Below are 26,951 nucleotides of genomic sequence, written 5' to 3' on the forward strand. Positions count from 1 at the left end.
TCTTATGAGAGAGGTATATACCGAAACAGAGTCTACCTAAATCGCATGTGAAACCGCCTTCTTTATATGAACTAACATTCACTTCTCACAACCACGTAAGAAAAAGTATTTGCTAATAGGACAGAAAAATAGAAAGTAAATAAATATTTATGGAGGATCCAATCAGAAAAAATATAAACAAAAGGTATTATTAAAGATGGCTGTTGTTTTGAATTAGGCACACAGCTACACAATGGGCTATCTGTGCTCTGCCGGTTTTTAGCGTTGGAAGTCCGCAGACATACCACTGAGCCACTGGGGGGCATTAAAGATGGACCAGACAGAAAAGTAAAAACGAAATAATTATTAGAGACGAGACTATTAAGAAAAATAGAAACACATTATATACAAATTAGACAGTTAGATGTTTAATGTCTGCGTAGAAATTCTAACGTTTGAAGTTAATTCACTGAAGTTAAATGGTTCGTAATGTTCAAAATCTATGAAGGTTCCTGGTCAAATATTTGTAGTTTTCTGATTAATAGACGCTAATCACAATTACAGCTTCCTAGACGTATAGCACACTGACTGTAGTTGACCAATAATAATAATAATAATAATCTCTTGTCTTGGCGCGTTGCTTTTGTACAAATCGCGCGATGTTCTCGAAAGTTCACTTGGCAACAATACTGTCAATCACTAATATTACATGCACACCTAGTATATTGTTGATTTTTATTTTCAAGAACCTTCTACAAATTCCGAGAACAGAAGGGACTTATGCAAAATACAGCCAACGATGTACGTCAGAGGCAATAAAGAAAACTATACAGAAACAAGCGTAGGTAGTATAATAAACTTATAACGGTAAGTCTGTTACAACATGTTAAAGACGAATCAGTCAGAGAAGTAGAAAATAAATGGATAGTTAAAGATATACCAATCAGTAAAATAGAAACAAAATAGACCATTAAAGTTTGTTTGTTTTGTTATGCATAACACTACACAAAGGGCTATCTTTGCTCTGCCCACCACAGGTATCAAAACCCGGTTTCTAGCAGTATAACTCCGCACTGTGCCACTAAGGGGCAGATCATTAAAGACGAACTAATGAGTCAAACAGAAACGAAATAGATAATTGTAGACGAATCAGACAGAAAAATATAAACCAAGTAGATTGTTAAAGACGTACCAGACATAAAATATAAGTAAAATAGATAATTACGTACGGTCCAGTAATTAAAATCCCATCTTCTAAGAGTGAAATTTCAACTCTCATAAAAAGACAACTTTCATTAGTCTCAGATAAAGCTCAGACAAAAGAATAGAATATACTCTTAGAGAACAGTCTTGTAATGAACCTACACAGTATAACACCCTTGTCAGTAAAGGAGTAATTGGTTTCACAATTATAACTCAACGATAAGCTTATAACGCTAAAATTCGGGGCATAATACTTTCACTGAATTACAATTTCTATTGGTTATTAACAAAACAGTTCCAAAAGCGACACATAAGGCTTACATAAGATTGAAATTAAAATTAATTATAACTTGGTTGCTATAACTTGTTTCTAAAGCGAGCTCAGAAACAACAAAAACAAATCTTTTTTTTTTTTTTTTACCCGATTGTTCAGCAGGCAAAGAAATGAATGCCAACTTAACCGAGTGCCCAATTATTCATTCCTTTCAGGAATATCCTAAAAAAGTATAGAATTTATATTATAACAGAGATTAGGCCCTTCGGCCCAACCGAATAAAACGTTCTTTGCTATTCGGTATTATTCTCCGAAGATATTTGGCGCCATGAAATTGGCATTGTTGTTCGAAGCCTCGTGGTAGGAATTTTAATAGTTTCGTTAGAGTATGTTATACATAAAGTAAAGGATAAAGAAAGAGAGATAGAGAAACAAAAAAGAACAAAGAAATATCTGTGAGATTTATAGCAGATTTGTTCTATTGCCCTAATATAATACGCCAAATACATCAAATCTAGCATTTGCAGTGCAAATGGGACTTCAATGGAAAACAGACTAAAAGTTTATATAAAGATATATAATCTTTGAATAAATGTAGGTTATTTTGTATACATGTACACAGTAGTTCTAAAACTAAACAAGATTCAACATGATTTGATAAGATCTGAAAAAATATGTGGCTGTTATAATAAAAATATATAACTAACAGCAACATTAGTTTTCTTTCGAAACGCTGGTTATTTCTGGTTATCGTTTCGAAAGAGTATTTTCTCTCTAATTAAACTACATCGTTTTTATAGGAAATCATATTTGGAAATTTTCTCTTGTTTGTTTTTTGAATTTCGCACAAAGCTACTCGAGGGCTATCTGCGCTAGCCGTCCCTAATTTAGCAGTGTAAGACTAGAGGGAAGGCAGCTAGTCATTCCCACCCATCGCCAACTCTTAGGATACTCTTTTATCAAAAATAGTGGGATTGACCGTCACATTATAACGCCCCACGGCTGAAAGTGCGAGCATGTTTGACGCGACGGGGATGCGAACCCGCGACCCTCAGATTAGGACTTGCGCGCCTTAACACGCTTGGCGAGCCGGGCCATTCTCTTGTTGTTAGATAAAAATCTTCATTTGAAACGTTTCATCAACAAATACGACAGTTCTTTGAAACGTCGAATAATGTTGCATTTTGTTTCATCGACAATTTAAGGCAACGCAGACTGTATTCTTATCATGCAAGCTGCTCTTGAATGTAGGTCTGTAAAACAGTCGACAGGAAATATAATTCCGTGGAACCAAATAGTTCCCTGAGGAATAAAAAAATATAACGTCGATAAAATATTTATCTTTAATGTATACTGGCGCATAAAAAATATTTTTAAATAAATGTTTTCAGTTCTTTTACACTGATCTTTCCGGACTCTTTTATTTCTCGGAAGGAAGATTGAAGCGTTATTTTTAACAATGGAAAGCCCTTTGAGCGTTTATTCTTCCGCAGTTAATCTGGCGCATTTGTGTATACAAATACATACATACATTTCGACATTATAATTTTAAAATTCATATGCTCTCTTTAGTTTGTGTTGCGAATTTCGCGTAAAGCTATGTGAAGGTTTTGCGTTAGCCGTCCCTAAGTTAGCAATGTAAGACTGGAGGGAAGGCAACTCGTCATCACCACCAATTGCTAACTTCTTTACTGACGAAAAGGTGAATCGAGCGTAACGTTATATCAACCCCACAGCTGAAAGGGCGATCATGTTTGATGTGACTAGTATTCAAAACCGCGACCCTCAGAGTGTGAGTCGAGCGTCCTAACCACGTGGTCATTCTGGGCCTTCACATTTTTATTAGAGGCAGTGTTACTAAGAACTATGAGACCTGCCTATTAAATCATAAAACGCATCAACTGAAGTTGTCAAATTAATTTATTCTGCATATTTTAATTGAGTTTATTTTTCTTTCTTCCAAATAACTAACAACTTGTCTTTACCCAAAGAAATGCTAAGGACATTTTATACTGACGCTTGTCTGACTTTGAAAATAATTGTGCCATTCAATGTCTATTTTTATTACAATTTCAAACGTAACGCTGATCTATATCACGCTAATATTTAAAAAACAATTTAATACATATCCAATCAGGTATGAAATTGTTGACAACGTAATACTGAAGTATGTTACCTTGTTCATGTTACGTAATAAAGCAGGATTGAGTTTGCCAATTTCTTTGAGATATGATAAATTGAGTTAAATCATAGCGTTGATATCCCATAACTGACAAAGATGAAGTTTAACGTTTCGACTAATATTCTGAGCAATACCAGAAAATAGGGTTGGCTGATGCTAAGAGTAGCTTTCTGAGAGGTAATTACGAGTGCCACCAAAACACAGAATCGATAACACTACTATTGCCGCTAAACTGACAGCCTTGCACTGATAGACCACATTCCACATCATTCCAAGACACTAAATTGGACGTCTGATGTGATCTTGTTTGGTTCTTTGGTAGTGGTGACAACGAATGGTCTTGTAGAAACTTTCAATCTGTCGTTACCTTTATACCAAGGAATACATTCGACGTCTGAAAGGTTTCGTTTTACTGCATACCATGACATTCTTATTTAACTCTGAGTCAATGCAAGTGTTCTTCATAAATCAAGCGGATTTCACACCCGAAAGCAAAAAGAAAATCAGTCACAACTGCGAGTAAACAATTGTTTGTTCAAGTGAAACATTGTACACTTAACAGACTGCATGAAATACCTTTGTTTATGGTAGCCTTGGCGCATTTAAACTATGCATTTCGATTTTAATGGTATTGTTATCAACAGATACATTAGACAGAGAGAGTTTATTTAGCATGTTTATTGCTGCGTACGTCGATTCTTCACGTATTTAGAGACATGAAATATAAATGCCATCATTACTGTAATCATAATTTTGTTATCTCGTGCAGCAGCTTGCTCTCGAAATGTTATTCAAATTATTCTGAAATTTGTGGTATATTTGATTAGTGACAATGAGCCGTTTTGTTTAACTGGTAATTTTGAAAAAAAGTCTGTGTTTGTGTGTTTGTCTCATAGCAAAGTCACATCGGACTATCAGCTGAGCCCACCGAAGGGAGTTGAATCCCATGAATTTAGCGTTGTAGATCCGTAGACTTATCGCTGTACTGGCGGGGGGAAATTTTGAAAAATCAATTTCAAAAGTAACAGTTTATTATGTAAGATCATTTTTATTCGTAGTACGTGAGTAACAATATAAATAACGGTGTGAATAACAATATAAATAACGGTGTGAATAACAATATAAATGGCATTGTTAATAGTGGTGTGAATAACAATATAAATAACAGTGAGTAACTATATAAATAGCATTGTTAATAGTAGTGTGAATAACATAAATAATAGTGTGAATAACAATATAAATAATAGTGTGAATAACAATATAAATAATAGTCTGAATAACTATAAATAATAGTGTGAATAACAATGCGAATAACAGTGTTAATAACAATATAAATAACAGTGTGTAAATCGGGTATTAAAAACAAATACCAAGTATTATATTATTTTATTGTTCTTATGTACGACCAACACATCAAACGCTTTCGGCAAATTAAAAACCTCTAGAATGTTACCTGCCAATGTAGCTAAATCTGTAATAAGAAACAATTAATTCAGAATTTATTGTACATTATCAGAATTTTCGTTTGTTAAAGCATTTCCTAAATCATTTTTTGTAAGAATTAGTAGAATGATCGTGGAATAGAATATAACTAGTACTGTTTTTAGTATTACAGCGTCTCTCTTTCACTCAAACGTAGGCTTATAAAACTTAGTTTCAGGGTTCAATGTCCATGTTTGACACAAAACACGTAGCTTTATATGTGTTTGTTTTTGCCTAAACGATACATCATAAGTTATCTGCGCTCTGCTAACTAAAGGGAACAAAATCCCGGATTTTAGAGTGGTAAGTCTGGGGACTTGCAGATAGACCATTGTGCATTTTTTAATTGAAACAATGAAATTATAAAACAAAACAACAAACAAAAATCATGTTATTTCAGTGAATTAGTAATACAATTAACTCATTAGTTGCTGATTACCCGTATAGGATACAATCTGTTTGTTGGTTTGTTTTGAATTTCGCGCAAAGCTACTCGAGGGCTATCTGCGCCAGCCGTCCCTAATATAGCAGTGTAAGACTAGAGGGAAGGCAGCTAGTCATCACCACCCACTGCCAACTCTTAGGCTACTCTTAACACGCTTGGCCATGTCGGGCCCGGGATACAATCTGTCTCCAGTAGTTGAATGTGTGTTGTGTATGTTGTAAGGCTCGCAAAAATTCCGCGTGCGTGGAAAACAGTTCCAGTCAATGGGTCAAGAGTTAAATGTTTTCATTATTCAGGGGTAGACAAAAAAAAAACTATATGTTATCAGTACGACTCGACGAGATTTGTATACATATGACATCAAATCCTAACTTTAACAATGTGTTTAGTAAACACCTGAACTTTTCATGATTTTAGTTACATTTTCTCATAAACAATGTTGTGTACCTGTTGTAGTTTATTAGTAAAACTCTCCTCATATTCGTAAAAGTGAAATATTTCTCACTCAGAGAAAAAGTACTTCTGTGGCTCAAAGGTAGGTCTACGGGCGTATAATAATGCTCAAAATTTGGTCTCGCAGAACGTTGTGGACGAGGTAGAAGGCTCATTTTGTGACTTGAAAAAAAACAAGCAAACAATTCAACAGATAATTATAAATTAATAAAAATTAGAAACGTATTAGATTGTTTTATTTTTTGTTGCTTAAATCTCTTTTTATCAAAAGAAAGATTGTTTTCATCTGTTTTTTCTTATAAATACTTTCCATAATTATTCAACTTAGAAATATCTCTAGCAGTGAGGCGATTCGTTTTGAATCGATTGAATAAATGTAAAGAATTCAGATCTCGACATCTACTGTATGTCAGATAGTGTGTGAAGAATTCAGATCTCGACATCTACTGTATGTCAGACAGTGTGTGAAGAATTCAGATCTCCACATCTACTGTATATCAGATAAAGAGTGAAGAATTCAGATCTCCACATCTACTGTATGGCAGATAGTGAGTGAAGAATTCAGATCTTGACATCTACTCTTAGTCAGGTAGTGAGTTACGAACTCAGATCTCTACATTTACTGTATGTCAGATCGAGAGTGAAGAATTCAGATCTCCACATCTATTGTATGTCAGATAGTGAGTGAAGAATTCAGATCTCCACATCTACTGTATATCAGATAGTGAGTGAAGAATTCAGATCTCGACATCTACTGTATGTCAGATAGTGAGTGAAGAATTCAGATCTCGACATCTACTGTATGTCAGATAGTGAGTGAAGAATTCAGATCTCGACATCTACTGTATGTCAGATAGTGTGTAAAGAATTCAGATCTCGACATCTACTGTATGTCAGATAGTGAGTGAAGAATTCAGATCTCGATATCTACTGTATGTCAGAGAGTGAGTGAAGAATTCAGATCTCCACATCTACTGTATGTCAGATAATGAGTGAAGTATTCAGATCTCCACATCTACTGTATGTCAGACAGTGAGTGAATAATTCAGATCTCGACATCTACTGTATGTCAGACAGTGAGTGAATAATTCAGATCTCCACATCTACTGTATGTCAGACAGTGAGTGAAGAATTCAGATCTCCACATCTACTGTATATCAGATAGTGAGTGAAGAATTCAGATCTCCACATCTACTGTATGTCAAGTAGAGAGCGACGAATTCATAGTTCCACATCTACTGTATGTCAAATAGTGAGTGACGAACTGAGCTCCACATCTACTGTATGTCAGATCGTGAGTGAAGAATTCAGATCTCGACATCTACTGTATGTCAGATAGTGAGTGAAGAATTCAGATCTCCACATCTACTGTATGTCAGATAGTGAGTGAAGAATTCAGATCTCGACATCTACTGTATGTCAGATAGTGAGTGAAGAATTCAGATCTCCACATCTACTGTATGTCAGATAGTGTGTAAAGAATTCAGATCTCCACATCTACTGTATGTCAGATAGTGAGTGAAGAATTCAGATCTCGACATCTACTGTATGTCAGATAGTGAGTGAAGAATTCAGATCTCGACATCTACTGTATGTCAGATAATGAGTGAAGTATTCAGATCTCCACATCTACTGTATGTCAGACAGTGAGTGAAGAATTCAGATCCCGACATCTACTGTATGTCAGATGGTGAGTGAAGAATTCAGATCTCGACATCTACTGTATGTCAGATGGTGTGTGAAGAATTCAGATCTCCACATCTACTGTATGTCAGATAGTGAGTGAAGAATTCAGATCTCGACATCTACTGTATGTCAGACAGTGAGTGAATAATTCAGATCTCCACATCTACTGTATGTCAGACAGTGAGTGAAGAATTCAGATCTCCACATCTACTGTATATCAGATAGTGAGTGAAGAATTCAGATCTCCACATCTACTGTATGTCAAGTAGAGAGCGACGAATTCATAGTTCCACATCTACTGTATGTCAAATGGTGAGTGACGAACTGAGCTCCACATCTATTGTATGTCAGATCGTGAGTGAAGAATTCAGATCTCCACATCTACTGTATGGCAGATGGTGAGTGAAGAATTCAGATCTTGACATCTACTCTTAGTCAGGTAGTGAGTTACGAACTCAGATCTCTACATTTACTGTATGTCAGATCGTGAGTGAAGAATTCAGATCTCCACATCTATTGTATGTCAGATAGTGAGTGAAGAATTCAGATCTCCACATCTACTGTATATCAGATAGTGAGTGAAGAATTCAGATCTCGACATCTACTGTATGTCAGATAGTGAGTGAAGAATTCAGATCTCGACATCTACTGTATGTCAGATAGTGAGTGAAGAATTCAGATCTCCACATCTACTGTATGTCAGATAGTGTGTGAAGAATTCAGATCTCGACATCTACTGTATGTCAGATGGTGAGTGAAGAATTCAGATCTCGACATCTACTGTATGTCAGATAGTGAGTGAAGAATTCAGATCTCGACATCTACTGTATGTCAGATAATGAGTGAAGTATTCAGATCTCCACATCTACTGTATGTCAGACAGTGAGTGAATAATTCAGATCTCGACATCTACTGTATGTCAGACAGTGAGTGAATAATTCAGATCTCCACATCTACTGTATGTCAGACAGTGAGTGAAGAATTCAGATCTCCACATCTACTGTATATCAGATAGTGAGTGAAGAATTCAGATCTCCACATCTACTGTATGTCAAGTAGAGAGCGACGAATTCATAGTTCCACATGTACTGTATGTCAAATAGTGAGTGACGAACTGAGCTCCACATCTACTGTATGTCAGATCGTGAGTGAAGAATTCAGATCTCGACATCTACTGTATGTCAGATAGTGAGTGAAGAATTCAGATCTCGACATCTACTGTATGTCAGATAGTGAGTGAAGAATTCAGATCTCCACATCTACTGTATGTCAGATAGTGAGTGAAGAATTCAGATCTCCACATCTACTGTATGTCAGATAGTGTGTGAAGAATTCAGATCTCCACATCTACTGTATGTCAGATAGTGAGTGAAGAATTCAGATCTCGACGTCTACTGTATGTCAGATAGTGAGTGAAGTATTCAGATCTCGACATCTACTGTATGTCAGATAGTGAGTGAAGAATTCAGATCTCGACATCTACTGTATGTCAGATAGTGTGTGAAGAATTCAGATCTCCACATCTACTGTATGTCAGACAGTGAGTGAAGAATTCAGATCTCCACATCTACTGTATATCAGATAGTGAGTGAAGAATTCAGATCTCCACATCTACTGTATGTCAAGTAGAGAGCGACGAATTCATAGTTCCACATCTACTGTATGTCAAATAGTGAGTGACGAACTGAGCTCCACATCTATTGTATGTCAGATCGTGAGTGAAGAATTCAGATCTCCACATCTACTGTATGGCAGATAGTGAGTGAAGAATTCAGATCTTGACATCTACTCTTAGTCAGGTTGTGAGTTACGAACTCAGATCTCTGCATTTACTGTATGTCAGATCGTGAGTGATAATTCACATCTTCACATCTCCTGTATGTCAGATAGTGAGTGAAGAATTCAGATCTCCACACCTACCGTATGGCAGATAGTGAGTGACGAATTCATAGCTCCACATCTACTGTATATCAAGTAGTGAGTGACGAACTGAGCTCCACATCTACTGTATGTCAAGTAGAGAGCGACGAATTCAGAGCTCCACATGTACTACATATAATTTAGTGAGTGATGAACCAAACTAGAACTAAGGCTAATTATATTGTGCAATAATCATGGTTGAACTGTCACTAAGCAGTTCCTTCTCTGTTTTATTGTATTTGTTACGAGATAGTAACAAGAACTGCTTGAGTTGTAGTTTTTATTGGTTGTTAATATCCGTATGAAGTGCTATAACAGTAACCGAATAATTTCAACACTTTCCTCTGTTCAGTTTGTTTACACATTCAGAGAGGTTTCAGGTTTTTATCAAAAAGCTCCACGAATTTAGTTCGTTAATTGTCAAAGTGAACTCCTGGTAAATTCAGTTGTCATGGTAATCCTCTGTAATATAGACTGCCGATAATGACACGAAACGAATCTGTCTTTACCCTCGATTTATTTTGTCAGTCTCGAAGTAATTTTTAACCATCACATTTTTTTCAGTAAAATCTACACATGAAAATGAAATATTATCGTGAACATAGAGTTGTGCTTTCTCAAATAGACTTGTTTATCGTTTCAGTCACGCTAAGAGCCGCTCAGCGATAACATGTGATAAATTTAGATTATCTGTATTTACGTGACGTCACATTTTGAAAAGTGAATAATATTGTCCGTTTTGTTTCGAATATCCTACACCAACATTATTCAGGCCCTAGCATCTCGTAATCTGAGGGTCGCGGGTTCGAACCCCGTCACACCAAACATGCTCGTCCTTTCAGCCATGGGGCGTTGTAATGTTACGGCCAATCGCAAAATTCGTTGGTAAAAAAAACTAGCCCAAGAGTTGGTGGTGGGTGGTGAGGACCATCTGTCTTCCCTCTATTGTTACACTGCTAAATTAGGGACGGCTAGCGCAGATAGCCCTCGCGTAGCTTTGCGCGAAATTAAAAACAAATCAAATATTATTCACCCCTGTTTTTCCGTCATTTCAGAAGTGAATATTGAGTTTTGGTGTGACGGGGATTCGAACCCGCGAACTTCAGATTACGTATACTGTTTTATAAATAAAGTATATTTTCGGGCACCCAAAAGTAAAGCGTTTTCATTAAATTAAGAGAGACAAGAAGTAAGCTGTCTTCATGTTTACAAACTTTTATAACTATTTAGCCTTTGAACTTTATTATGTGAAGTCAAAGAAGCTTAGCTACGTTACGTAAAACTAATATTAAATTGTTTGGTTTGTTTTGAATTTCATCGGTGAGCTCCGGTGAAGTCATGTCAACGTGCCTCTTCGTACCAAACATGCTCACTCTTTCAACCACGTGGGTGCTATAAGTGATGGTCAATCCCATTATTCGTTGGTGAAAGAGTAGCCCAAGAATTGGCGGAGGGTGGTGATGACTAGCTGCCTTCCCTCTAGTTTTACACAGTTAAATTAGGGACGGTTAGCGTAGATAGTCCTTGTGTAGCTTTGTGAACAATTAAAAACCCAAACAACTACTTACTATACAGGACGGACAACAGGAGAAATCGTGAAGTAATAGTGAACTAAAGTAAGCTCAATAAGTTTGAGCGAAGAAATAAAGAAAATAGTTAAAATGTACAAGATAAAATGAAAATCATCTTTATTCAGAAAGACCAAAATGTTATGTGTGTACTTTCATTGACCGGTCGCTTTGCATTGAACTCGTAAACTGATTCATTGTTTTTATCCCCTCATGATGTCTTTCCGTCGACCAACTCACTTGATCTCTTGTGTTCTTCTGTTTAAGTCTAACGTTTCACATTTAACATGGAACAGCGTTAGCGTGCTCACGTGATTGGTCATTCTAATTCGGCACAGGATGGTTGTAAAATTCGAGATATCATTTGGCCTATCACTGAAAGAATCTACCCGTCGTTTATATTCATGAACATTGTGGAGAGTTAAAGCAAAAGAACAGATGAGCAGGACGTGTATTATATCTACGGAATAACAGAGAAACAAAGACAATTGCAACGAAGTGACCTTCACAGCTTTCTGGACAACAGGTTTTGTAAAAATTTAATATATTCATAATAAAGAAAACACAACTGAAAAATTCTTATTTAAAACGAGAAGGTATGGTGTGCCTGCATACCACAGCACTGTTCATTTACGTGGTGTGCCTGCATACCACAGCGCTGTTCATTTACGTGGTGTGCCTCCATACCACAGCACTGTTCATTTACGTGGTGTGCCTCCATACCACAGCGCTGTTCATTTACGTGGTGTGCCTCCATATCACAGCACTGTTCATCTATTGTTTCTTAAATCTATACCAAACTATTTCTCATATTTTGTTATGTAATCGATTAAGAAATATTTATGATTTATTTGGAGCAAATGTTATTTATTTTCGAAACGTTTTACACGTGTACATATTTACTGAAGCAATATGTATATGTAAAACGTGTATCTATTCAAGTAATATGTAGGTGACATTTTCTACAACGTGATTATTTGATTGTTTTGTTCATTGTCTTCAAACTTCTTAATCCATAACAACATCTATATTCAAGTGGTTAAGGCGTTCGACTCGTAATCTGAGAGTTACAGGTTCGAATCCCTTTCACACCACACATGCTCTCCTTTTAACTGGGGGGCGTTATAATATGACGATCAATCACACTAAACGTTACCAAAAGAGTAGCCTAAGAGTTGGCGGTGGGAGGTTGATGACTAGCTGCTTTCCCTTTAATTTTACACCAAATTAGAGACGGTTAGTGCTTTGCGCAAAATAAAACACAAAACAAAATAGAAACCGAGAAAACATGGCATCATAACTTGATACGTTTTAACAATAAACAAAGATGTTCTAACAAAACATGATATCATTACGTGATACTCTGTACCACTAAACAAAGATGTTCTAACAAAACATGATATCATTACGTGATACTCTGTACCACTAAACAAAGATGTTCCAACAAACATGATACCATCACATGATACTCTGTACCACTAAACAAAGATGTTCTAACAAAACATGATACCATTACGTGATACTCTGTACCATTAAACAAAGATGTTCTAACAAACATGATACCATTACGTGAAACTCTGTACCACTGAACAAAGATGTTCTAACAAACATGATACCATTATGTGATACTCTGTGCCACTAAACAAAGATGTTCTAACAAAACATGATACCATTACGTGATACTCTGTACCACTAAACAAAGATGTTCCAACAAAACATGATACAATTACGTGATACTCTGTACCACTAAACAAAGATGTTCTAACAAACATGATACCATTACGTGATATTTTGTACCACTAAACAAAGATGTTCCAACAAACATGATACCATCACATGATACTCTGTACCACTAAACAAAGATGTTCTAACAAAACATGATACCATTACGTGATACTCTGTACCACTAAACAAAGATGTTCCAACAAAACATGATACAATTACGTGATACTCTGTACCACTAAACAAAGATGTTCTAACAAACATGATACCATTACGTGATATTTTGTACCACTAAACAAAGATGTTCCAACAAACATGATACCATCACATGATACTCTGTACCACTAAACAAAGATGTTCTAACAAAACATGATACCATTACGTGATACTCTGTACCATTAAACAAAGATGTTCTAACAAACATGATACCATTACGTGAAACTCTGTACCACTGAACAAAGATGTTCTAACAAACATGATACCATTATGTGATACTCTGTGCCACTAAACAAAGATGTTCTAACAAAACATGATACCATTACGTGATACTCTGTACCACTAAACAAAGATGTTCTAACAAAACATGATACAATTACGTGATACTCTGTACCACTAAACAAAGATGTTCTAACAAAACATGATACCATTACGTGATACTCTGTACCACTAGACAAAGATGTTCTAACAAACATGATACCATTACGTGATATTTTGTACCACTAAACAAAGATGTTCTAACAAAACATGATACAATTACGTGATACTCTGTACCACTAAACAAAGATGTTCTAACAAAACATGATACAATTACGTGATACTCTGTACCACTAAACAAAGATGTTCTAACAAAACATGATACCATTACGTGATACTCTGTACCATTAAACAAAGATGTTCTAACAAACATGATACCATTACGTCATATTTTGTACCACTAAACAAAGATGTTCCAACAAAACATGATACCATTACGTGATATTTTGTACCACTAAACAAAGATGTTCCAACAAAACATGATACCATTACGTGATATTTTGTACCACTGAACAAAGATGCTTTAACAAACATGATACCATTACGTGATACCCTGTACCACTAAACAAAGATGTTCTAACAAACATGATACCATTACGTGATATTTTGTACCACTAAACAAAGATGTTTCAACAAAACATGATACCATCACGTGATATTTTGTACCACGAAATGTTCTGTCTTCATGCTTTCTTTTTGTTATATAATTAGTGTCTTTATCTCCTTATTCGAGTAAAGAACGCGTTTCCTCCTCTTTCGAGCTTTATTGCAGTTTAAAAGTCAGTACGAGACGTACAGTTAGTTACCAGAGGTTTCGCGCTACGACTTTCACGTAACTAAGAAGATTTTGCTGTATTACGGTAGTATTTTGTAAGAGATACAAAGGTAGGAAGGACCTCAGGAAAATCACTGTTTTGAGGCCTTCTGTATTTTCTTTTCAAAGTAAATATATAATTTTTGTTTTCATAAAGACTCGAAAAAGTATTTGAAGTGGAGCTCGCACCAAACATGAGAACGAGTTAATTAACATGTAAACATTTGTTTAAGTTGCTGCTGTTGTTTTTAAGTAAACACAAAGCTACACAATGGACTATCTGTGCTCTGCCCACCACGGGTATCGAAACCCGGACTTTAGCTTTGTAATTCCGCAGACATACCGCTGAGCCACTGGGGGGCCTTAAGTTACTGCCTGTGGAACATTAATTACGTTCGCAAATATGTGTGATATGGTAGTACTTCTGTTATGTATAAAAAAAACAACTAATTTTGTTTGCTGAGAAGCAAATTAGCTTACAAATCGCGAAGCTCAGCTGGTAGATTTATATCACTATTAAATTAAACCTCCAAGCAAGTGAATTTGCAGTACAAATATTCACGAATAACGTTCAAAAGTCCATTTCTTTATTTGTTGTTGAGGAAAAGGCAACACAAGAGGTTATCTGTGCTGTATCGAAACCCGGGTTTTAGCGGTGCTTACCGCTGAGCCACTTGGGGGATGTTCAAATATCTCTCCTCCTGTTTTTCTCTTTGTCTCTGATGATAAACTGATATATATTTTTGTTGTTTACGTTATTTCCAAAGGACTTTCCTTTTCCAAAATCGGTTAACACTTGGCGGCTTATAAGCGCCATTTTGTTACGATTACTCCGTTATCTAACGATTTTTGGCGATGGCTGATGAAGGCCTCAACATTGACAGAACTTTTTCTATTTTCAAAAAGTAAACCAGATTTTTTGTCATATACACTTCAACCTTATAATATCCACGCTACCTAAAATTTTGTTTGTGATGCTTCGGCTGTGAATTCAAAAGATTCGTGGTTCACAGCCCGTTGCTGCAAAAACGCCTCCATGGTTTTGGACCATCGATGCGATATAACAGTGACAATCAAACCCAGGTATTCAATCAAATAAGAGTAGTCCAAGATATGGAGATTGGTGATGGGGACAAGCTGTTTTTTATTTATTCCTTCAGTTCAAAATTAGGGACAAATGTGTCAGAAGATCATGCCAGCAAATTTTGTTTGTTTGTTTCGCTGGAATTAACCACACATCTATACGATGGGATGTTTGTGCTTTGTCAACCACTGTTGTAACTACTTACTGTCCGCTCAGTGTCGAATTCTCGTTAATATATTCTTCATTTAGTCTGTTGGAATTCTAGTAATCGATATATAAAAGTTAAATAAAAGATATTTTTCCCACTTTGCTTTTATTTAATCCATTGGATATCGAAATGTTATCTGATATCAATTTTACTGCCCAAGAGGATTTTCGCTCAACACTAGAACTCATTAGTTTGGTCGGACAACGAGAGGCAAAAAATGAAATAAACCGTTATTTATGTATGCAATATAATACTTACAAAGTTATGGTTGTAACCACGAAAACCGACTAAATGTTGAAAAACGAACAGGCCTGTAAATAGAGAAAAGACAGATCTGATATGCTATCTTTTCACATACCTCTGATTTGAGCTGTAACTGACAACTAAAATGAATGAGACAATATATGTAGTTAACTTCTTTACAAACAATTTTTAAACTTATTGGCTTTCCAATATTTCATCGACTTCTGATGTTTAAATAAAAGTTAAGAGGTTATGTGCCTCACAGTGGCACAGCAGTATGTCTGCGGACTTACAACGCTAGAAACCAGTTTCGATACTTGTTTTGGGCAGAGCACAGATCGCTCATTGTGTAGCTTTGCACTTAACTTTAAGCCAACTAACAATAACATGTTGTGTTAACAATTTTGCTAACATAATTTCTGGACACGCTGTATTTATTACTTTATTTTTTTTACGACAACTATAATTTTTTAAGTTATATATTTCTTTTAAAATAACCGAACGCTTCCAATACACTTCTACAAACAAAGGAGTCGTACTTCGTATTTTAATGATTCTTGGACGGATAAAAAATTAAAGATAAATGTTTTCTTATCTTTTAATGAAACAAGAAAATGAAAGAAACGAGTAGAGTGCGTTTAGAAAGAGAATAACTAGATGAACATTCATTTGCACGACTTATATTATCGTTGATACCAAATTTAGAACGTTGTTGTTGTTTTGTGTAATATTAAATATTTGTGTTCACTATTTGTTTAGTTATATATGCTGAAAGACATTTTCTGTTTTTTCTACAGTCCAATCAAACTCCTCACATGTTCATAATCCGAATATGATAGCTCGTTTTTTGTTGTTGTTGTTTTTTTTGAAAAATAAAGATTCTTTGAGCAAACATAAGATTAAATCTGATTGTAAGCGCGTTTTCTAAATACGTTTTTTAACCCAAACTCTCCTTCAAGTGCTAAGTGCGAGCGAATTCTTCGTTTATAATCATTGGCGGAGAACTAACTGGATTTCCACTAATCGGTGAACTGCATGATCTTCCTTTCCAATTAAACTGTCAACCTTCATTACAGGAAAGAGAAGAATCGAGCCTCGAAACCTTCGTGAGAAAGAAACGACGATAAAAAAACTAAAAGCGTATTAGAAAACACACCTGGGAGTTCATTAGTACTTTGTGCGACTGGATATTCCAGTCTATAAAGACGTTTCGCCATCTGCTCCTCAAAAAAACAAGAAAAAAAACCTACCAGAACCTTATATTGTGTATATTAAACTTTATACTGATACGTCTATACAAGGTAGTATGTAGGCAAATAAATTTTGACAATAATGAACTCAAAGCATCTTCGCTAAATAGTATGTTATTAACTAAAATGACGAAATAATAGGTATTGTTATTGTTTATTAATAATTTGTTTAATAGTTTTATTGTTTTTTTAAAAACGTTCTTACGTCTAGTGACCCCACCAATGTATTTAGACTAATAGTACATTTTAATAGAAACAAACGACCTTATAACACCGAAGTGTTGTATGTGTTAAATTAGGCACATGACTTTTCGGTTTACAGCTTATTCAGAAGAGTTTATTAAAACGTAAACGCTCCTGAAAATAGCTGCGAAGCGAAACGTCGAGTGTGTAATTAAATAAAAACTACCGTTACTATAAATGATAAAAAGAATGATTATTTTTGTTAACATGTTAAAACAAGTAATAAAATATTACTATCGTAAATATTAAAAACGATAAATATTGCTGTCGCAAAATGGCTTATTTGAAGTTTAGCACAAAGCAACACAATGGACAAACCGCGTACTGCCCACCACGGGTATCGAACCCCAGTTTCTAGCGTTGTAAGTCTACGATGACAAAGGAAGTGCCAATGCTATTATAAGTAGTAAGAAGAACTATTAATATTTTATTTCAAGTTTTTATTTGTATATTTTTGGTTTTGCGTTTCTTCTAGTCTTCGAAAATAAACTGGAATACAGGAGTAGAGATTTATGTCACTTGGGGCAAGAATCTTTGACGAGTTTTGTGTGCAACTAAAAACAGGCAGTAATTAAAAAGAGAGACAAACATGGAAAGTCTGAAGTGTAATTAGTTTTAAGCTCAAACTCGAAATAGAAAAATGAAAGTTGCAAAAGAAAAAAAAACATGAAAAGGAAATCAGAGACAGAAAACATGATTTAATTAGATAGCCGGAAGTTATCCGAAAAGCAACGTCAAGGACCGCAGTAAAAACCTAGTTAAACCATTAGCGCTACCTTGTTTGGATGTATAATTACTAATACAATTATCCCGTGTTTATATGTAAACTAATATTAGAGTTAATGGAAAGTTCGCCGAATAGAAATTATATTTACATCATAAACAAACAAAAAAAAAAAACAACGTTTAAATGAGAACATGAGTCTAGAGTTGGGTAAAACTTTTTATGTTATTCTGAATAGTGAAAAGTTTTCTACACAACAGAGTGAATCGGTGATTTGTCTATTATTTAAAAGAATTAATGTCCGTAATCCGGATGATTATAGAGGAATGTCATTTATAAGTACGTTGGGGAAAATATTAATAAATGTTTTAAATTGAAACAAGTGAACGATGATAAATAAGATATTATAAGAATAACAGAATGGATACAAAAATAAGGGGCCCCGGCATGGCCAGGTGGGTTAAGGCGTGCGACTCGTAATTAGAAGGTCGCGGGTTCACATCCCCGTCGCGCCAAATATGCTCGTCCTTTCAGCCGTGGGGACGTTATAATGTTACGGTCAATCCCACTATTCGTTGGTAAAAGGGTTGCCCAAGAGTTGGCGGTGGGTGGTGATGACTAGCTGCCTTCCCTCTAGTATTACACTGCTAAATTAAGGACGGCTAGCGCAGATAGCGCTCGAGTAGCTTTGCGCGAAATTCAAAATAGAACAGAAATACGTATTCTACAGTTAATTATATTTTAATTGAAAAATATTCATGTAGCGCAAAGAAAGGGGTAGTTTATCACATTTCAATATGATCAGATTACTGAAGATATTTTGTGGAATATAGTTATCAAAAATGGTACAAAGTGGAGGAAAAAATTTAATGTGTTTGTTTGTTTTTATGTGTAATATTACAATCAGTTACTCAGATTGTAAGTGACATTACCATTAGAGTTACCTGTTTTTATGTGTAATATTACAATCAGTTACTCAGTTTGTAAGTGACATTACCATTAGAGCTACCTGTTTTTATGTGTAATATTACAATCAGTTACTCAGTTTGTAAGTGACATTACCATTAGAGTTACCTGTTTTTATGTGTAATATTACAATCAGTTACTCAGTTTGTAAGTGACATTACCATTAGAGTTACCTGTTTTTATGTGTAATATTACAATCAGTTACTCAGTTTGTAAGTAACATTACCATTAGAGTTACCTGTTTTTATGTGTAATATTACAATCGGTTACTCAGTTTGTAAGTGACATTACTATTAGAGTTACCTGTTTTTATGTGTAATATTACAATCGGTTACTCAGTTTGTAAGTGACATTACCATTAGAGTTACCTGTTTTTATGTGTAATATTACAATCGGTTACTCAATTTGTAAGTGACATTACCATTAGAGTTACCTGTTTTTATGTGTAATATTACAATCAGTTACTCAGTTTGTAAGTGACATTACCATTAGAGTTACCTGTTTTTATGTGTAATATTACAATCAGTTACTCAGTTTGTAAGTGACATTACCATTAGAGTTACCAGTTGACTTCATTTATAATTATTTATTAGTCAAAATATAAAACTTGAACAATTTATTTTAAATATTTAAATACAAAGTTATTGACTTAGCCTGTGTATACCAGTTCAGTTTAACTTACATGTAAATATTTTGATCGTAATATATTATAAACAAAACACAAAACTAGTGTTTTTGCCTTTTAACCTTTGACATTCTAGAACAGAATGGCCTGGTGTTCCTTGCTAGTAGCATGTTTTAACGGATTCTTCCCGCATTTAAACCCTTGACCTCATAGTTTTAGGGCATGCTTAATCTATTTAACTTTACCTCTTCGTATTTCTTACCTCCACTTGTCCTGCTCACTTATCTTGATTCAATTTACGTTTTCTCTACGCTTGTCTCAGTAACTTATAAGTTCATTGTTGGCTACCCATAACCAGTTGTTTCAGGAAGCCTATGTACACGCGCAAAGCCACGTGTTCCAACTCCTAACGCAGTTAGTCAGTTCGAAATGTTCTCCTCAGGTCAGACTACTCTGCGAGTTTGAGATCATGACTTCCCAATCAATACTGTTCTCGTAAGGCACTATCAATTCCAACTTTGCTAAACACACAGGGAAGAGCAATATTTGATAGTGGATTTCTGGATTTAACCCTCGATTTTAGTGTTTGTTCCCTCTACTTCTGAAAGGTTAATCTCGTAAATAAACAACAACAACAACAAAACAGAAAGATGAAAAAAGGCATGAACTCAGGGTTCGAGATATTAAATATTATATTTCTCAAGAAGGTTCAACGTGTCAGTTACCTACAGTACCATTCTGGCTACTTTATCAGTGGCTTGAGGGTAGGGGCTGTCTACTGTCATTTAGGAGGACTCTTTCTATCGCTTGAACCACTTGAGACACACGTCATGATTGGCTATTGAGTATCACCTTTCTCTGCTCATTTTCCCCTGTAACGATACTTAAGTTTTAGAATTATTGGGCTTAAAGTTGGCCTAAATCTGATGTGATTGTTCTTGAGTGTTCAATATTATTGTGTTGTCCACTAAACCTGGCGGAGTTGTTCTCCTTGAGTGTTCAGTGCTACTGTGTCGTCCACGAATGTCTTAAGTGGTGACATAAACCAGCCCTCTTTCTTTGCCTACACAACCCTCATGGATTCCAGTTGCTTGTAAGAGAAGATATACAACCAACGTAAACGTAACTGGCAACAGGGTGTATTCACTTGCAATACCAATTCGTAGTGGAAGCCAGTTTGTATAGTGTGGTTTCTGGTTAGAAGCTCAGGTTACAATAGGTTCGGGTACACAACTGATAGTTCATGCAAGGCTACGAACGAGGCATTAACCGAATTTTTCTACCGCGTTTCACTACATTCACTACAGTTTGAGACAGACAAATGGGTGAAAGGTACTTAGTATGAATATACTACTACGATTCTTCTCTCGTGTTTCACTACATTCACTACTGTTTGAGACAGACAAATGGATATACAAATGGATATGGTATGAATATACTACTACGATTCTTCTCTCGTGTTTCGCTACATTCACTACAGTTTGAGACAGACAAATGGAGTGAAAGGTACTTAGTATGAATATACTACTACGATTCTTCTCTCGTGTTTCACTACATTAACTACAGTTTGAGACAGACAAATGGAGTGAAAGGTACTTAGTATGAATATACTACTACGATTCTTCTCTCGTGTTTCACTACATTCACTACTGTTTGAGACAGACAAATGGAGTGAAAGGTACTTAGTATGAATATACTACTACGATTCTTCTCTCGTGTTTCGCTACATTCACTACTGTTTGAGACAGACAAATGGAGTGAAAGGTACTTAGTATGAATATACTACTACGATTCTTCTCTCGTGTTTCATTACATTCACTACAGTTTGAGACAGACAAATGGAGTGAAAGATGGTGACAGTAGGAGTGACTATATTAATTTAGTCTTTATTGTTATTAATGGTCTTGTTAAACTCATATGACGTAACTATCAACTACAAATAATTTAATTGGCAGTTGTATCAACATTTCCTGTTAGTGCAACATTCGTTGACAAATCTGCTTCACAATATACAATCTGTTCAACTGTGTCAAGTATTTGTTGCACTCTATACTTGAATTCATGTTAGTTGAAGTTTGTTTACTGGTCCACGTCCAGATTGTTTGTTGTGTTGATGTTCGTGAAAAGCTGCACGAGAGCTATCTGCGCTAGCCGTCCTTAATTTAGATGTGTAACACAAGAGGGTAATCTTCATCATACACCACCAACTCTTGGGCTACTCTTTTACCAACGAATAGTGGGATTGACCGTAACATAATAACGCCCCCATGGCTGAAGGACGAGCATGTTTGGCGTGACGAAGATTCGAATCCGCAACCCTCCGATTACGAGTGGAGCGTCCTAACCACTTGGCCCATTCTGGGCCCTCCACGTCTAGATATATTAACTTACATGTACTAGTAAATGGAGTTAAGACAAGCGTGTTTGTAACATTCTTAAAAATAACACAATCACTTCACTGATTTGATCTCAAACTTTCATGGTACTTTATGGGTATTCATAACACTATGCAACAAAAGTTTTACTTTTTCTTGTTTCTGGGCAGAAAGTGTTATTTCCCAATAGATTATGCCTAAAGTAAGTGAAAAGACCTATTTTTCTCTTCAATCTTTGCTTTTGTAACCTGGCAGCGTATAACAAAAACATCATGGGAGACTTTATTTGGGGGCTGATACGTGAAAGTGATTTACATTACAGTCGCAAATCTTGAAAAACTACTCACTTCTAAATATTTTTATTCATTTTTTGTATAACTTTATAAATACATGTAAATCTTGATTCATATGTTGTTTTATTCAGACCTTATGTAAAGGAAAATAAGCAAATTTGCCCGTTTTTACATAGAAAATAGGTTAATTTCTAAATTTCATTACCCAGGTCACAAAAGCAAAAGGGAATAATGGCCATTTTCTGTACTTTTACAACATAAGCAATTAAGAAACAACACATACTATCCAGGAACAAAATCTGTGTTACATAGTGTAATTTATGGGGCTAACGTTTCTACTGGACGCTTATTATATGGGTCAGCAGTATGTTTACAGTCTTAAAACGCTAAAATTCAAGGTCCGATTCTCCATATTGTATAAATAGTTAACTGTGTAGTTTTATGTGACAAAAACGAAAACTTACTTCCTACTTGGTCAACTAAAACTAATGTCCAAACAACTTTACGAATTAACTAATTAGAAGGAAACCAAAATAACGTCATAAGGGGGTTGTTAACATGGAAACTTAAAAATAAAATAACGTCATAAGGAGGTTATTAACATGGATACTTAAAAATTAATTATTATAGGGAGGCTATTAACATGGAAACTTAAAAACAAAATAACGTCATAAGGAGGTTATTAAGATGGAAACTTAAAAATAAAATATTTTTAGGAGGTTATTAACATGGAAACTTAAAAATAAAATAACGTCATAAGGAGGTTATTAACATGGAAACTTAAAATCAAAATAACATCATAAGGAGGTTATTAACATGGAAACTTAAAAATAAAATAACGTCATAAGAAGGTTATTAACATGGAACTTAAAATCAAAATAACGTCATAAGGAGGTTATTAACATGGATACTTAAAATCAAAATAGCGTCATAAGGAGGTTATTAACATGGAAACTTAAAAACAAAATAACGTCATAAGGAGGTTATTCACATGGAAACTTAAAAATGAAATAATATCATAAAGAGGTTATTAACATGGAACTTAAAATCAAAATAACGTCATAAGGAGGTTATTAACATGGATACTTAAAATCAAAATAGCGTCATAAGGAGGTTATTAACATGGAAACTTAAAAACAAAATAACGTCATATGGAGGTTATTCACATGGAAACTTAAAAATAAAATAATATCATAAAGAGGTTATTAACATGGAAACTTAAAAATAAAATAACGTCATAAGGAGGTTATTAACATGGATACTTAAAAACAAAATAACGTCATAAGGAGATTATTCACATGGAAACTTAAAAATAAAATAACGTCATAAGGAGGTTATTCACATGGAAACTTAAAAATAAAATAACGTCATAAGGAGGTTATTAACATGGAAACTTAAAATCAAAATAACGTAATAAGGAGGTTATTAACATGGATACTTAAAAACAAAATAACGTCATAAGAAGGTTATTCACATGGAAACTTAAAAATAAAATAACGTCATAAGGAGGTTATTAACATGGAAACTTGAAAACAAAATAACGTCATAAGGAGGTTATTCACATGGAAACTTAAAAACAAAACAACGTCATAAGGAGGTTATTAACATGGAAACTTAAAATCTAAATAACGTCATAAGGAGGTTATTAACATGGATACTTAAAAACAAAATAACGTCATAAGGAGGTTATTAAGATGGAAACTTAAAATCAAAATAACGTCATATGGAGGTTATTCACATGGAAACTTAAAACTAAAATAATATCATAAAGAGGTTATTAACATGGAAACTTAAAATCAAAATAACGTCATAAGGAGGTTATTAACATGGAAACTTAAAAACAAAATAACGTCATAAGGAGGTTATTAACATGGAAACTTAAAAACAAAATAACGTCATAAGGAGGTTATTCACATGGAAACTTAAAACTAAAATAATATCATAAAGAGGTTATTAACATGGAAACTTAAAATCAAAATAACGTCACAAGGAGGTTATTAACATGGAAACTTAAAAACAAAATAACGTCATAAGGAGGTTATTCACATGGAAACTTAAAAACAAAATAACGTCATAAGGAGGTTATTAACATGGAAACTTAAAAACAAAATAACGTCATAAGGAGGTTATTCACATGGAAACTTAAAACTAAAATAATATCATAAAGAGGTTATTAACATGGAAACTTAAAATCAAAATAACGTCATAAGGAGGTTATTCACATGGAAACTTAAAAATAAAATAACGTCATAAGGAGGTTATTAACATGGAAACTTAAAATCAAAATAACGTAATAAGGAGGTTATTAACATGGATACTTAAAATCAAAATAACGTCATAAGGAGGTTATTCACATGGAAACTTAAAAACAAAATAACGTCATAAGGAGTTTATTAACATGGAAACTTAAAAACAAAATAACGTCATAAGGAGGTTATTCACATGGAAACTTAAAAACAAAAAAACGTCATAAGGAGGTTATTAACATGGAAACTTAAAATCAAAATAACGTTATACGGAGGTTATTAACATGGATACTTCAAAACAAAATAACGTCATAAGGAGGTTATTTACATGGAAACTTAAAACTAAAATAATATCATAAAGAGGTTATTAACATGGAAACTTAAAATCAAAATAACGTCATAAGGAGGTTATTAACATGGAAACTTAAAATCAAAATAACGTCAACAGGAGGTTATTAACATGGATACTTAAAAACAAAATAACGTCATAAGGAGGTTGTTAAGATGGAAACTTAAAATCACAATAACGTCATAAGGAGGTTATTAACATGGAAACTTAAAAACAAAATAACGTCATAAGGAGGTTATTCACATGGAAACTTAAAAACAAAACAACGTCATAAGGAGGTTATTAACATGGAAACTTAAAAACAAAATAACGTCATAAGGAGGTTATTAACATGGAAACTTAAAAACAAAATAACGTGATAAGGAGGTTATTCACATGGAAACTTAAAACTAAAATAATATCATAAAGAGGTTATTAACATGGATACTTAAAAACAAAATAACGTCATAAGGAGGTTATTAAGATGGAAACTTAAAATCACAATAACGTCATAAGGAGGTTATTAACATGGAAACTTGAAAACAAAATAACGTCATAAGGAGGTTATTCACATGGAAACTTAAAAACAAAACAACGTCATAAGGAGGTTATTAACATGGAAACTTAAAATCTAAATAACGTCATAAGGAGGTTATTAACATGGATACTTAAAAACAAAATAACGTCATAAGGAGGTTATTAAGATGGAAACTTAAAATCAAAATAACGTCATATGGAGGTTATTCACATGGAAACTTAAAACTAAAATAATATCATAAAGAGGTTATTAACATGGAAACTTAAAATCAAAATAACGTCATAAGGAGGTTATTAACATGGAAACTTAAAATCAAAATAACGTCATAAGGAGGTTATTAACATGGATACTTAAAAACAAAATAACGTCATAAGGAGGTTATTCACATGAAAACTTAAAAATAAAATAATATCATAAGGAGGTTATTAACATGGAAACTTAAAATCAAAATAACGTCAACAGGAGGTTATTAACATGGAAACATAAAAATAAAATAACGTCATAAGGAGGTTATCAACATGGAAACTTAAAAATAAAATAACGTCATAAGGAGGTTATCAACATGGAAACTTAAAACAAAATAACATCATAAGGGAGTCATTAAAAATTGAACATGGAAATGTAAGAACAAAATAACATCATAAGGAGGTTATTAAAAGTTTAACATGGAAACTTGATTTGGGTTACTGAGTCACATTCATGACTTTATCTTTCCGACCATTATATGAGTAGTATAATAGCGCAGAATTCTGGAGTCATTATTAAACCAAGTTCTCAGGAAATTTCCTAAAGCTGTCAGAAAGCTACATCATTATTATTGCGCTCATATGCTTACATGAGATAATATACATTCTTTAAGAAACTATGCAAACTCGTGTCTGATAAAGCCTAACGGTCATGTGTTGTCGTTTTAAATATGCCTGCGTATAATAACCAAGGTTGTTCGTGGTTTATATTTCTTACCATCTTATTCATATCTTTAAAGCTCTGACGCCCAAATTTGAATACTGCCGGACGCTGGTAATACAATAGAGACGGTTTGAATAGAACTAATTTGTTGTTGCAAAGCTATATCCTCAGGACAGGCAAAAGTATTAGGTATGTGGTGATGCAAAGTATGCGTGTTAGAATGGCATAGAATTTATCCCAGTAAAGACCTAATTATAGAAAATTAAATCATTTAAAGCCGTAATAAAATGCCTCTATATATAAAACGAATTATTTAAAGATTCGTAACAAAAACAAACTAGACAACTTAGTTAACAGATAAGTGTGCGTTAACAAAGAATGTTAATTGCTAATAAGTGTGCAAGGTGTTTTCTTTTCTTTATAAAAGTCAACGTTGCAAAAGTGGTCTGCTTATTAACCTGTTTAGCGCCGTAGACGAGATAACTCGTCCAAGCCGATCGGTGACACAATGCCACAGACGAGTTAATTCGTTCTCGATAATACCCAAGATTCAACGCTAGATGTCAGCACTATACATGCATTTGACCTACTTACAAATTGTTTCACTTTCGATCCAAAATGGCGTCACGAAAAAGTTACAAAATGAAGAAACATTAG

The 26,951-nt window shown here is 34.3% G+C and overlaps 1 protein-coding gene across 1 annotated transcript in view; it reads left to right on the forward strand.

The window, feature by feature from the left end:
* The first annotated feature begins 7,962 nt into the window (after positions 1-7,962).
* LOC143227006 (uncharacterized) overlaps positions 7,963-26,951 on the forward strand; it is an 80,720-nt gene continuing 61,731 nt past the window's right edge. Inside the window, exon 1 of the mRNA XM_076458553.1 lies at positions 7,963-8,102. Within this exon, the coding sequence (XP_076314668.1) occupies positions 7,963-8,102 (140 nt within the window). The remainder of the gene's footprint in view (positions 8,103-26,951) is intronic.

The sequence above is a fragment of the Tachypleus tridentatus genome, chromosome 9 (genome assembly GCF_004210375.1).
Source record: "Tachypleus tridentatus isolate NWPU-2018 chromosome 9, ASM421037v1, whole genome shotgun sequence".
In the NCBI taxonomy this organism is placed as follows: domain Eukaryota; kingdom Metazoa; phylum Arthropoda; class Merostomata; order Xiphosura; family Limulidae; genus Tachypleus; species Tachypleus tridentatus.